This window comes from Carassius auratus, chromosome 31, assembly GCF_003368295.1.
Source record: "Carassius auratus strain Wakin chromosome 31, ASM336829v1, whole genome shotgun sequence".
Classification (NCBI taxonomy): Eukaryota; Metazoa; Chordata; class Actinopteri; order Cypriniformes; family Cyprinidae; genus Carassius; species Carassius auratus.
This window is the reverse complement of record NC_039273.1, coordinates 26,779,511-26,793,034: the sequence shown is the minus strand read 5'-3', so window position 1 is coordinate 26,793,034 and position 13,524 is coordinate 26,779,511. Positions and strand designations below refer to the sequence as shown.

The 13,524-nt window shown below is 37.0% G+C and overlaps 2 protein-coding genes across 6 annotated transcripts; one reads left to right on the top strand and one right to left on the bottom strand.

The window, feature by feature from the left end:
- The first annotated feature begins 734 nt into the window (after positions 1-734).
- LOC113051007 (myosin regulatory light polypeptide 9-like) lies at positions 735-5,230 on the top strand. Of its 2 annotated transcripts, XM_026214579.1 has the most exons (5): positions 788-890; positions 1,202-1,275; positions 3,371-3,572; positions 3,656-3,817; positions 4,455-4,695. In XM_026214579.1, exons 3-5 carry the CDS (start codon positions 3,389-3,391, stop codon positions 4,628-4,630), a joined length of 522 nt encoding a protein of 173 aa, XP_026070364.1. In that variant the 5' UTR covers positions 788-890; positions 1,202-1,275; positions 3,371-3,388; the 3' UTR covers positions 4,631-4,695. The 2 variants fall into 2 exon arrangements, with proteins under 2 accessions (XP_026070365.1, XP_026070364.1); XM_026214580.1 differs by lacking the exon at positions 1,202-1,275 and having other exon boundaries at positions 735-890; positions 4,455-5,230.
- LOC113051006 (homeobox protein TGIF2-like) lies at positions 5,127-12,960 on the bottom strand. 4 transcript variants are annotated; one of them, XM_026214576.1, is made up of 3 exons: positions 12,659-12,960; positions 10,439-10,701; positions 5,127-8,266 (listed from the first exon to the last, which is right to left on the bottom strand). In XM_026214576.1, the coding sequence occupies exons 1-3, from the start codon at positions 12,675-12,677 to the stop codon at positions 7,421-7,423; spliced, it is 1,128 nt and encodes a 375-aa protein (XP_026070361.1). In that variant the 5' UTR covers positions 12,678-12,960; the 3' UTR covers positions 5,127-7,420. The 4 variants fall into 4 exon arrangements, with proteins under 4 accessions (XP_026070361.1, XP_026070362.1, XP_026070360.1 ...); XM_026214577.1 differs by lacking the exon at positions 12,659-12,960 and adding an exon at positions 12,308-12,642; XM_026214575.1 differs by lacking the exon at positions 12,659-12,960 and adding an exon at positions 12,214-12,293.
- Positions 12,961-13,524: the final 564 nt, after the last annotated feature.

Here is a 13,524-nt window from a genome sequence, read left to right as displayed (position 1 = left end):
CCATGGAAGACAATGACTAAAGTGTTGTTGTGCACAAAAGTGAGAGTTACTAAATATTAACAGAGTTATCTAATAATGCGGAAGGGAACATATCTAGGTTATGAAGATTAATGGAGTTTCAGGAGCTTCTGCCAGATCACTGTCAAGCCAAGATGTGCCACAGCACAAGGAGTAGGGGTAAACCTTGGAGATAAAATTAGATTTTAATTAATTGATTTCCTTAAAATAAATAAATATAAGTATTACTTCAAAATAAATATGTAAACAATAAAAAATGATAAAACAAATGAACAAACTGAAAGTACAGCGCTCTGGTGAATAGAAAAAAACCTAACTAAATAAACCTTTTTTTTTTTTTTCAAATAATACTTTTAGTAAACTGGGTCTTTACACATGATAAAATATATATAAAGTTTAAATTTAAGGATGGGGTGATCATGTTTAGGGGTCAATGAAATGTAAAACAAATTTGAACATATGCTGAGAAACAGAGAAACACAATGCATCCATCCAATCCTCACACACACACACACACACACACACACACACACAAAGACAGGGAGGTGTGATTCCAGTTTTCTCTAAATAAGGCAGCTTATCTCTTTTCCTGTCATTTCATGTCAATTCCTCTGGGAATCTCACTCTCTGTGTGTCCTACACAGACACAGGCGCAACATTCCTTGCCCTTATATGGCTAAATCCCAGCTGTGGGCGGGCTCTTTTCAGGAAAACAGAGGCCTCTGATTGGCTGAGAGTGAAATGGGAGGGGTGCATTATTCAAGCTGATGCTCTTGAGAAACTTTTGTGTCTCGAAATAGTAACAGACTGTCTTTCTTTCCAGCACAAAAACACAGTCCAGAGGAACGCACAATCCACCAGCTGAAGCAGAGGTGAGTTATGATGTCTTATTGTGCTTTGGTTTGGTTTTATGTGCTATAAAGTCTTATTAACTGAAGCTTTGTATGAGTTTGGGACACTGAGGAAAGATCTGGATGGAGCTGGTGACGTATGTTGAAGTTATGGAGCTAAAAGTGATGCATGATCATCGCTCATACGCTGAGAAAAGGATCTGATGGACATTTAAGGCTTTGTTTGAGTGTTTTTAATGCAGTTCAGTGCATTTCTGTTATTGGAGTTTGTCAACAACTCACTATTCAAAGAATCTCCTGAGTTTCAAACATATGCCTTTCTTTGCATGTAGTTTGGCTGTATAAGTGCTCCACTGGAAACGAGTGTTTGGCCATTTTGTGTGCCGTTGAGGTCAAAAAGTCACAGGTAACGTAACCATTGGCCAGAGAACAGATCCTGAAACAGTAGAAGCAACTCATTAACAGAGAGCAACTATAAGGATATAATGATTTATTGTAACCTTCACTAAGAGCAGATGAAGCTTTTCTATTGTTAAACAGCACTGAAGTATTAAAGGAGCAAAATCACTGGATAGCTTGTATCATTTAAAAAGACGCTTGTTTTAGAGACACACAAACCAACTAATTCAATAAGTCCATAGATAATACTTATTGGTGGAGCTCCTGTTTTCCTTCCTTAATGATGTCACTTCCTGTAGGATGAGTCAGTTTTGTTAGAAAAAAATAAATACAAAATCAGGAAAGTGACACCGAGGACATGGGGGGGGGGGGGAATTATTAAATAATTAAAACAATATTGACACCTAAGTTTACCAAATGTATTAAAGTAAATCTCAATTGTATTGTTTTATTTTATAACAAAAATGTATAAAAAATTTAATCTATATTTGATTAACTAATTCATTCAATTAAAACTATATAAAAGCCCAGGTTTAACACAATTTATCAAATTAAAACGTAAGAATGTTGACGTTTTCTACAGAAGTCTAAAGCTGTTAAACAATTTAACCCAAAATTAACCTAATTTATAACTTAATAATATATTGTGTTATTGCTATCCAGTATATTACGACATACATCAATGAGGGCATGTGTCCTGCAGGACGATGAGCATCTGATGACCTTCAGCCGGTCAGACCGTCTGTTTCTAAATTCCTGCATTTAATCCTGTGGTCGAGCTGGACATTGTGATCTGATGATGTGGTCACACACACACACACACACACATGCACACACACATGCATTGCCTGAAAATAAGCAGATAGTTAATCAGGTCCATAAATAATGCATACTCACAAAACACACCGCACAGGAATAATGCAGTCAAAGAGTTTTAAAACACAGCATTTCATACCAAAATGAGCAAGCTATTGTACAATATAACATGATTTGACCCAAATTCATAACGGATAGTTTCGTGCTGCATCAGAAGCAGGTTTCTTCAGTGTACGATTAATGTGATATGAAGACACTGAGCAGCAGGTTTGCATACGTACCAGCGCAGCTATTGAAGAATTAACATATCATTCCACAGCATTTGCTTATACTTTATTGAGCAGAAAAATACACGAGCAATAAAAAGACAGATATGAAAATGACTGGTATCTGACTGCAGCCATCCAGCAGAACTGTATAACTTTAATTACATATTCACAATGAATGATGTATTCATAAATGTTTAATGTGTTTTGAAACCGATGGTTATGATGTGCTTCTGTTCTCATTGAACACAACAGAAACCATCTGTAACATTAGCTTTACTGTCCTCTGTTTGCAGATATCAAATGTTTCTCTAGATCAAATTTGACTAATATAATTAAAGAACCCCCACTTTGGAAGGGCTTCTGCTAATTAAATGCTTAGTCTTAAAAGGCACATGTTAAAGTGACTTTGGTCTGTCTATAAATCTAAATCTCAGAGTTTGACTGTCTAATGTGAGTTTTTCTGAGAGCTGGACATATGAATATATTTAATGTGAACATATACCGTGATGCGGTGCATTTGGACAAGATAAAAGTAAAAAATAAGCTTGTTAATTTTTACTTTTTACTTTTTTACTTTTTTTTTACAGTTTTAGTTTGTGTTATTTTAGTGCATCAAGTTAAACTAAATTGAAAATGAGAAAATGTTATCTTTTATATGTTACAATTTGTTGTTTGTTTTAGTTAACTCAGCCCTGATTTGGACAGTTTCTGAATTATGTCCGTAGTTATTATTATGCATGATCATACTTAATATTTTTACTGTAAAATTTTTGGCTTGGTCTGATGACAGCCTCTCTAGGAGATACTTGTTATTTAGATAAGTAAAACCTTTAAAAAATCACAAGAAAGATGGATGTCATAAAATAAAATATCTTAAACGCAGACTTTATTTCCTGCTCTAACCCAAAACCCAAACTGATTGACTTTTACATCATCTTTAAAGTTTTCTTGACCAAGCTCATCTACACCGGAGCATATAATTGCAGAAAAGTCATCAGCATGTTCTGCTCTCTCCAGACCTGAAACTCCGTCATCATGTCCAGCAAGCGAGCAAAGGGAAAGACCACTAAGAAGAGGCCACAGAGAGCCACTTCAAACGTGTTTGCCATGTTTGACCAGTCACAGATCCAGGAGTTCAAGGAGGCCTTCAACATGATCGACCAGAACCGAGACGGATTCATCGATAAAGAGGATCTCCATGACATGCTGGCCTCTTTGGGTGAGTCTGACGGGGAGGAACTGATGTCATAATAGTCTTCTGGATCAAATACTGACCTTCCCTTCGGTGTGTGTGGTGCTCAGGTAAGAACCCGTCTGAAGATTACCTGGATGGGATGATGAGTGAAGCTCCGGGGCCCATCAATTTCACCATGTTCCTCACTATGTTTGGAGAACGGCTGAACGGAACCGACCCGGAGGATGTCATCAGGAACGCTTTCGCCTGCTTCGACGAGGAAGGATCCGGTAAAACTAAACCTGTCTCTGTATCAAGACTTTGACCAGACTTGCAAAAATAGAAAATAAATAAATAAAAAACATTAATAATAGAAATAATAAATATAGAAATATGTGACTTTATAAAACAAATATAATTAATTAAATTTTTATTTTTTGAATTACTTTTCCCCTTAATTTATTATTTTCCTATATAAATGTTTAAACTTTATTTTTACTAGATTTTTAATTTATTTTCAGATTTATTTGTTTGTTCATTTTTTTTCCCCAAATGTATTTATTTTCATAATTAATAATACATTTATTTATTTTTAATTTCTGCAGTTTACAGCCTCCATAACAAAGGGGTGATATAGGGAAATGTTCTATAATGAATAAATATATTTGGACTGCTTAAAAAAAAAAAAAAAAAAAAAAAAAAAAGAACAACCCTTTAATTGCATATTCTACATGCTTACATGCATGATTTAAGATGCATCTGTACTATAAGTTAAAGGCTATACATTAGAATTTTAGAACTTTATTTAGCAAATAAAAGATGTGGAAATGATTTCTCAAAATGCAGAGAATGTAGTAGTTCACATCTTAGACGTGTTTGTTGAAACACATGAACTGCTCTAGCTGTGTTTGATTCTCGTCTGCACAGGTTTCATTCATGAAGACCACCTGCGAGAGCTGCTGACCACCATGGGAGATCGTTTCACAGATGAAGATGTGGACGAACTCTTCAGAGAGGCTCCCATTGACAAAAAGGGCAACTTTAACTACGGCGAATTCACCCGGATTCTCAAACACGGGGCCAAAGAAAAAGATGACATGTAGACGATCAGAGAGCATCAGCCGCAGCTGCACAGCGCTTTACAAACACATCAGCATCTAGAAGTCAAGAAAAATACCACATTTCATGTAAAAAAATATTCAGTGATCTATAAAATTGTTTTATTTTTCTCCAGATGCATGTAATATGAGCAGATTATATTGCTAAGAATCTGTGCAATGTAATATTTAGCTGCGGCTGTATGTCTTGAACTTTCTGAATCTGTGCAACTCAGAAATTTAATTACACATTGGAGATGTCATAAACCTGTAGACAAAGCTATTTTTCCGTGTGCATTTAGAAGGATTATAACAGAGATATTATCAGATGTCAAAAACATGATGGGAATTTTTAAACTGTCATATATTATAGAGAGTCATTAATGGAAGTAAAACTACAGAAAAAAAAATCCTAAATTTTTCAATTTCATTCTCCTGATAATGCTTTGATGCATACTTTGGTATAAGTTGATTTTTCGGTGGTAATGCTCCTTGTATTTTCAACTTATAAAATGTGTATTTAAAGTGGCAGCTCTCAAACATGAAGTCATCCATCATACGAACATGAAACAATTTATACTGAAATAAAGAAGCTCTCAAACTATAGTGAATTCTCAAAATCATTTCTGTGTATCTAGAAATCAACACTACTCAATTCTTAATGGGTGATAATCTGTAAAATAAAGCCATTTTCATTACTCTACAACATTAATACAAACATACGAAAAAAAGAAGCTTTATTTCTCTGTAATGCTTGTATAAAAAGACATCAAATAAAATCTTAAGGCAGATATTGCACAGACTAGTCCAAAGATTTTCTAAGGAAGCATGTAAGGCACAAATGCCAGCTTTACTGCCCTCAGTTACACATACAATCTTAAAAAAAAAAAAAAAAGAACCCATCGGTCATACAGGAGAGAGCTATGCATTTTTGATGTATATACACACACATTAAAAACAGACCTATGAGAGACAAAAACCTGAATGATATATTTACATGTTTCACATTGACATCCAGAAGACCATTGTAACAATAAGAACATCAATAATACAGTTCCATGAATATTAATATTGGTCTTTCTGAATAGGTGAAAACAGAGTACATTATAGGAAATATATAGACTAGAGTTACTTCCAGTACCCATCACTGTTTCAGTAACTAAACCATCGATCTCAGTGGTTTTGAAGTGTTTGTTAATTAGATCTGTAGTACAGTTTGTGATGCTACACAATGACAGTCGGTTTCTCATAATCAACTCAAACGTGGCTTTAAAAAAAATGCACCTTTTAGAATTTTATTAAAAACTCCCTTTGTGATGTCAGAGAAGGAAATAAAATGACTCCAAACCGAGACAGAAAAGTCGATCAAAAACTAGAATAGAAAAACCTGAGACGCACTGAAAAACAAGAAACATGTACAGTACTACAGACGTGACCTCAGTGAGCATTTAAGCAGCACGATAAAAACTAATCAGAATATTGGCACGTTTGTGATTGAATAAACTGAAATGATGTGAACCGCATCATAAGATCATTACTATAAAGACTAATCTGTCCTCAGTTTCATGGAAACTACAAGCATAAAATCATAATGCATCTAGATCCTCTAGTGTCCAAAAAGAGAAAGAGACTAATCTCATGAAATCAGGTTTTCTAAATAATATCTGTTAGTTCTCTAAATACATTCACAGATGAGGAGCGAGAAAGAAGCACTTCAGTTCATCTCGGAGAGGTACGAACAGACTTTAAATTCATCTTGGAAATGCATGAAACAATTTTAGAATCAAAAATAAAACTACACGTGTAAATAATGTTAAACAATTATTAACGCTGATCATCAACTCCACCTAACACTGTAAGAACCATAATCATTTCAGCAAAAAAATGATCACATTACATAAGAAGTGAAGGAAATCAATGCCGGCTGTCTTTGAGACGACCTCCCTCCCGCATCTCAGACAGACACGAGACGTGAGGGATGATCTCTGCAGTGCGATCAATTTCTTAAAGCACATGTCACGAGAGCACTCGGATCTTAATCTGAGACGGGATGGACGATCCTGACATACTGACGAGGAGGTGAAATTGGACTATAAAGTGCAGGAAATTACAAAAATCACACTACTAGGAAAGACTTTCAATGTTGAGATTGTAGAAGTAGATGCTTCATCAGCAGTGGCTCTCAGGCAAAAATCTGAGCATATTATTAAATCGAAGAGCGCATTTGGATGCTAAATGCTGACATTTAAATGCTGCATGCTGGTCTTTGCATTCATAGATCACTACAGATAAGTAAAGCATGCTATACGACACACAGATGTCTAACCCTAATGGATATACTTAGGGAAACGAGCACATGTGAAGCTTCTTTATCAAAAACAATGAAAGGCCACTTCAACTACAAATTTTTCAAATGAAAATCTCTTGACTGTAAACCTGAGTTGCGCAGGTTTGCTGGTGTTTGCACATGGTTAATATTTCCACCTGAACGGACCTCCACCTGGCCTCGGAGTCTGAATGCTGGATTCTTTTTGAAGATGTAGTATACAAAAAAAGAAAAAAAAGTTTTGGTTTAAGAACTTTTAAAATGTCTTAAAAATACATTGAGGTGTAGAGAAGCTTTACTCCTGAATCTCTCAAAGTGAATTTCAGTGAAGAGCCTCTCTGGGTACCTAGCAACATCCATTCGGGATCTATGACAACCATTTGGGGAGGCAGGTTTACATCTGCTCCCGAGTCTTCCAACAAAAATAAGCAAACAAATGGAGTCTAAAGTGAGTTGGTCTGCTTGAGTTTTTAGTTTACCGCTTCCGTGATCGTATTGCATGTGTACTGCGAAACCCATGTGTGTGAAACTACATTCGCAGGTCGAGCAGGTTGTCGAACGCTCCACACAAAGCTTCCAGATTCTGCATCGGAGGCAGCAGCCGTGTTCAGATCAATGTGAGGGCCTGAAAAAGAGTGGCTTGTGATAGGAACCGATACGGGTAATACTGAGCTCTCCATCAAGCTCGGTGCAGCATCGGATTTGTCCCTTGAAGGAGTCTCCGAATCACCATTCTGGACGAGCGCTCTTGAACTTTCGTTTGCAGGTCCATTTGTTTGAGGTTGCATCGTTTGTTCTTTCTGCTGACTGATTTCTTGCTCGGCTGCTCGCTGTAGGGCCGCATCCACCAGAAGCTTCAGATCGCTGAAATCTTGAGGGCAAAGCTCCGGTGGGGTAGGTGGAGGTGTGTTAAACAGGAGCCCAGTCGGGCTCACCGCTCCTAGGGTTGGGACAGAGGTAGAAGCATATGGTATGGTTGTAAGGTGCTGGTCTCCGGTCAGACCTTCCCATCTCAGTAAACCTCGAGTGTCCAGCTGCATCAGAGCCTGAACACTGCCATCTCTGTTTCCCGATGATGGCAAGCAACCGGCTCCAGCCAAAATTGCCGTTGCAGTGTTACCCAGCAGTCTCAAGTCCAATGTGGGGGCGGGGCAGATGACAGAGGGGCGGGTCGAAGAGGCGGGACATTCCGGTGAGGCAGATCTGTCTGGTTTGCAGGTGCGTCGTGACATTGTAAACTGAGTGGGGTCTTTGCCATCTTTTCTCAGCAGGTCCGGCAGGAGCCTCCGGCGGGCATTTATGAACCAGTTACAGATCTACGAATAAAATGAAAGACTTTCATTTTAGAAACAAAAAATGCCATGGGACTGATCACATTATATAAAGTTCATCAGAATACATACATTTATACATAGATTATACTTGTGTAGCACAACATATAGTATATAGCAAATCTAAACTGCTTGATTTTTTTTAATCATCAGAAAATGTAAACTAGTATTGGAAGCTTGAATCAGACAAAATCCACAATTAGGCATGAAGAGTATCTGCTTTAAAACTGTGTGTAATGTGAAAATTGCGATAAAAGTAGGTTTGACTGGACTAAATGCAGCGTTTAACCCTGCTCACCACAAGGTTTCAGCACTTTCTGACCACTGATTTTTTATATATTTTTTTCCAGTCATCTGTGATGAACGGTTAAGGGGTTTATTTAAAAAATAATAATATAAGATAATAAGAATTATAAAAGAATCACACTCACACAAACAGGTATTTCAAATTAATAAATATATTAGTCCAGGTACTGACCTAAAACTAAGAGAATCATTTTCATTTAGGTAACAATTAGTTTACATTTATAATACATTTGTGGTAATTTTGGCATTTTTAGCCAATGAAGGTTATATAACTAACCCACTTGAAATTTCTGGATTTTTTCAGATTTTCCAAGTTTATCAGAGGAACACAGTGAAAAAGCACCATCTAAAGAAAAATGATCCTGTCATTTACCAGTATAAAAAAATTAACCTGTAAAACTTCAGTATAAGGACCAATTCTAGCTGCTTTTTAGCATGGCTTTTATTTACCTATTGGCTGTTTATTAGTACTTATAAACCACATATTCAGCACTACCGTATTCTACATCCCTAGTTCAACCCAACACCTAAACTTAATTACGTCAGTAACTATTAATTAGCAGAAAATTAGGAGTTTGAGGCAAAAGTCGTATTTCATGGACTGTTAATCGTTTAGTTTGTTGCTAAATTGGCGCCTACTGATGGTGCCGCAGTGAACTGCATGCTGTGTCAGACAGACAGCTGGCTCTAATGGAGACCAGAGGAAATATGCAGCACAGGCCTCGCCGCCTGCATTCCTGTGCTCTGACAACACCGCAGCGCTCGGTCAAGGACAAAACACAGTGCAGAATGTGTGGGAAAGTCTTAGTCTTGTTGAAGATCACAGCCAAATGCAAAAGAGGATCAAAGATACAAAAAAATGTAATACTAGAAAGAGAACATTTCTTAAACTGAACTTGATGATTAACAAGACTTTTGTCTCTGGTCCATATGTAGCTTAATCTGAAAAAACATGCTCACTTTTGACATCTGACATTCATAACCAAATTAACAAGCTTATGCACTGTATTCTGAAACCATATAAAAGCTGTGAGGAACAGACCAAAATTTAAGACTAAAGACTTAAGACATTTTAATAAGATAAAAATGTGATAATTTTGCCTTGTGTGCTTTCATTGTAAATGCATGGACAATATGAAGCCAAGTAAACGTTTAAGTTTAGTTTTTAAAACTGAAAGTTTAAAAACAGTTTAAAGTTTAGTCTAACACCATTTCATGCATTGCAAGTTATTTACACTGTTAAAGAGTTGGATTCTCATGCTAAACATGGTAACATCTGTAAATCTGATCAAACTAAAGGTTCTTCTGAGATATGAACAATGCAATACTACGCTTTAGGAACTCAAAATTAATATGAGATTGGCAGAAACAGTGCGTGTTATGTCCCCTTTAAGTTTAAACTTATCATACTTTTGAATTCAAATGTCAAAGTTTTCATTTTTTTCTAAATGCATAGAAAACTGTCATACAGGAAACAACAAAGGCAGGTATACGACTATTTTCAAATTGACTTCTAAATAAGACTAAAGTATGACAATTTTGCCTTTAGAGCGGGAAAACTTTATATTGAAACTGAAGGCAAGTAAAAGCAAACTGTGAAATTTAAGTCTAAATAAGATTACATTTATGACACTTTAATAGTAATTTTACATTTTTAGCTTGAAAACTTCAGTTTCATTGTGCATGCATGAAAAATATCATACTGCTTTGAAACATAAATACAAGTAAAAGGAGATTTTTTTAAATTCAGATCTAAACATTAAGTTTATGATACTTAAATGCTTATACGTTTTAGTTATGTTGTAATTGCATGCAGCAGTTTAGGTCGAAACCCTCTGCGTTGGATCTCACCTGGGACACAGACAGACGTGTCTGTCCAGACAGACTCAGCTTCTCCTGCTCTGAAGGATAAGCATTGAAGCGATGCTGGTACAGCCAGTCCCTCAGAACCTGGACAGATTCTTTGGGGAGGTTTCCTCGACGGCGGCGTTTGGCTGCAGACCCACTTCTTCTGCCGCTGGTGGACAGGTTGAGAGGGTAACTGTCGTCTTCACACGGGTCGCTGTCTGACATGGCAGAAAACTCAGTGTCTCCGTTCTGGTCCTCATCAAAAGCTGAGAAGAAGACAACAACAGAAATACTAGTCTCAAAACCACATACATGACAGAAGAATGAAAGTCATCTTGTTTAGGTCACAAAAAAATTTGCATGCACATTCTCGCATGCATAACAGCCAGAGGATCTTTCTAAATTTGGCAAAATGTGCAAGAAAAGATCACACCGCATGCAATACTGCATCTTACAACACAATGCTTTCATTTAAACAATGCAATTGAACTAATGCAACGGATACTGTGAAGCAGTTTTTATTTTACGACGGAATTGTGTCGGTCGGCAAAGATAAATCCGCTTGACTGCACTCCATTTACACATCAAAACACTACAGAGTCTGAACTGCTCCTCCATTCACACCTTCACCCAGACAGTGTCTCCTCACCCCCATCCTGACGCTCACAAACCAGAGGAAAATGAAGCTTATCTAGTGACCTATTGAGCTTTACAGGTGATCCAAACAAGTGTTTTAACTTAACAATGAGCATTATCATGAAAGCACTAACTGCTGCGTATTAAAAACAATCATTATCTCCAGATAAAGCTGACAGTATAATTCATGCAGTTGTTTCTCAAATCGGCCATTAACAATATGCAACCATCGCTGAAGTGAATATGCTTTACCACTAATCCATTACAAAACATTTATCTTTTGAGTACAAGCCTGTTTAGACGAGGCTAAAAAAATCTGGACAAACACCTTAACTACTAAATTAGTTTAACATTACATTAAATTCTCAAAAACACACCAATATAGCTTTTAACTCAGTGTCTCTCAATATGCACCAGTTACTACAATTGTTGTTAACAGCATTACAGTATCTACCTCAAATGATGTAAGAACCTGTAAGTTTCCACTATTTTACTTAAGCAACGATCACAAAATTGGCCTAAATACTGCATTTCTGACAGAAAGCTCGGTCACGGGGAAAGCACACGTTCTAAACCCAGACGTGTGTATCAGACACACTCCAGAGTTTCTTTCTTCCGCTGAAACCTGAAGCCTTAAAGAGCAGCTAAAAATGTGGGAGTTCCTGAGACCCACTTTAACAAAGCAGATTGTGTGTGTGTGTCTGTCCCCTCTGGGCATTCATTCTCCAGTCTGCAACTGTATCCCTGTTTCCCTTATCATTTGTAGCAGTATGCAGTTTTCTTAAACGTATTTGACAAATGAAAACGTGTGTTTCCTGAAGTGGTGGATGCATGATCCAAAAAAAGAGCAGCATTACAGAATATTACATAACTTGTAAAGTCGACAAACATGTAAAACTACCCAGAGTTGAATAAAATAATAGTAAAATCTACAATTCTGAATTTCATCTGACTTTTTTTCCTCGATTACACAACTATTAGTTCATGCAAATGAATCTCTAACATAAAACCAATGCAACAAAACGCTTGAATGAACTCTACACATCTACGACGTCATTTCCCCTTTCCTTAATTTCACGTTGCATGCGGACCGAGAACCATAAGAATATCTTTAGTTCCAAACAAACACGAGGGCCACGTACAAACACACACGCGCGCACACGCACGATTGAGGAGCCTCTGCGTCTTCAGCGTCATTCACTGCAAATCTTTCGTTTATAAAAAAAAAAGCCTTACATTTGAAACTACACAGGCATACAGAAGCGATCAAACAAAATTCTTCTTGGAGACGCGAATAAACAAACGGGGCCGCAGACGCGCGAAAAGAAACAAACAAACGCGCGCTGACGTCATCGGACCACAATGATACAATGTAATAAACGCGTGGACGTCAATAAAGCTGCAAAGATTCCAAACGCACGAATCTGGCGCTTCACGAAAGGCCAGAATCAGGAGCATATTATCTGCGTTTGACGCTTTCAGACTGAAAATCACGCCACAGCGCGTGGCAATACAGATCTGACGCCATTGAATCGCGCTGCGTCCACGCGACGCGCGCAACACACCGCATCTGCAAACGACTCTCACCTCTTTTGTTGGGCTTCATCCTGGATGCTGGAAAAAAAATGCACAAAATGTTGGAAGTTGCTGGTGTGGAAACGCGGGTCCTCGTCAAGTGGAGAGTGTGTTCTTCTCTCACACACACACACACACACGAGTCACATCAGAGAAGCAGCTCCAGAATCAGTCAATCTGCTCATTAGGGTGTCATGAGGGAAATGCTCGAGTTGACAAACACCCGTTTACCTGCTGCTCCAGCAAACTCTCTCTCTATCTCTCTCTCCGTCCTTCAATGACAGGCTCTAGGCCCCTCCTCCACGCTCCAGGGGCCAATAAGGGCCCCACATCTGTGTGTCATCACTCTTTCATTCAAAACTCACAATTCAGACACTTGTGAGAGTTCATTTTATTAGCAGCATTTTACATTTGCAGTCCAGAAGTTCATTTCTGGAAACTCCCCAAACCCTCCAGGCTTTTAAATAAGTAAAGTGACGTTTTCAAATTCAAATCGCATTTAAACAATTTATTTATTTATTTTTTATCTAGCCCTATGTATTTCATGTGAAATTGTGCTACAGTAATGTATGTTGTACATATGCTATTCTATAAATAAATTGTAAATAAAAATCATTATTTTCTTACAATATCTGCATTGATATATGTGCACATATTTATTATATACATTTTAACTTTTCATTTGTGCATGTTTTATTGTATATTCACTGACTTTTTATCATACATTTTCATAATATTTAGTCATTTTTACACTAAAATATTTTAAATATAAAAGTTTTCAGTTATAACTGCCAATAAAATATTAGTAGTAAATATTACTTAATCTAAATTAATCTATAATGTAATTTTTTTTTACTTTTTACGTAATTATTTTAAAT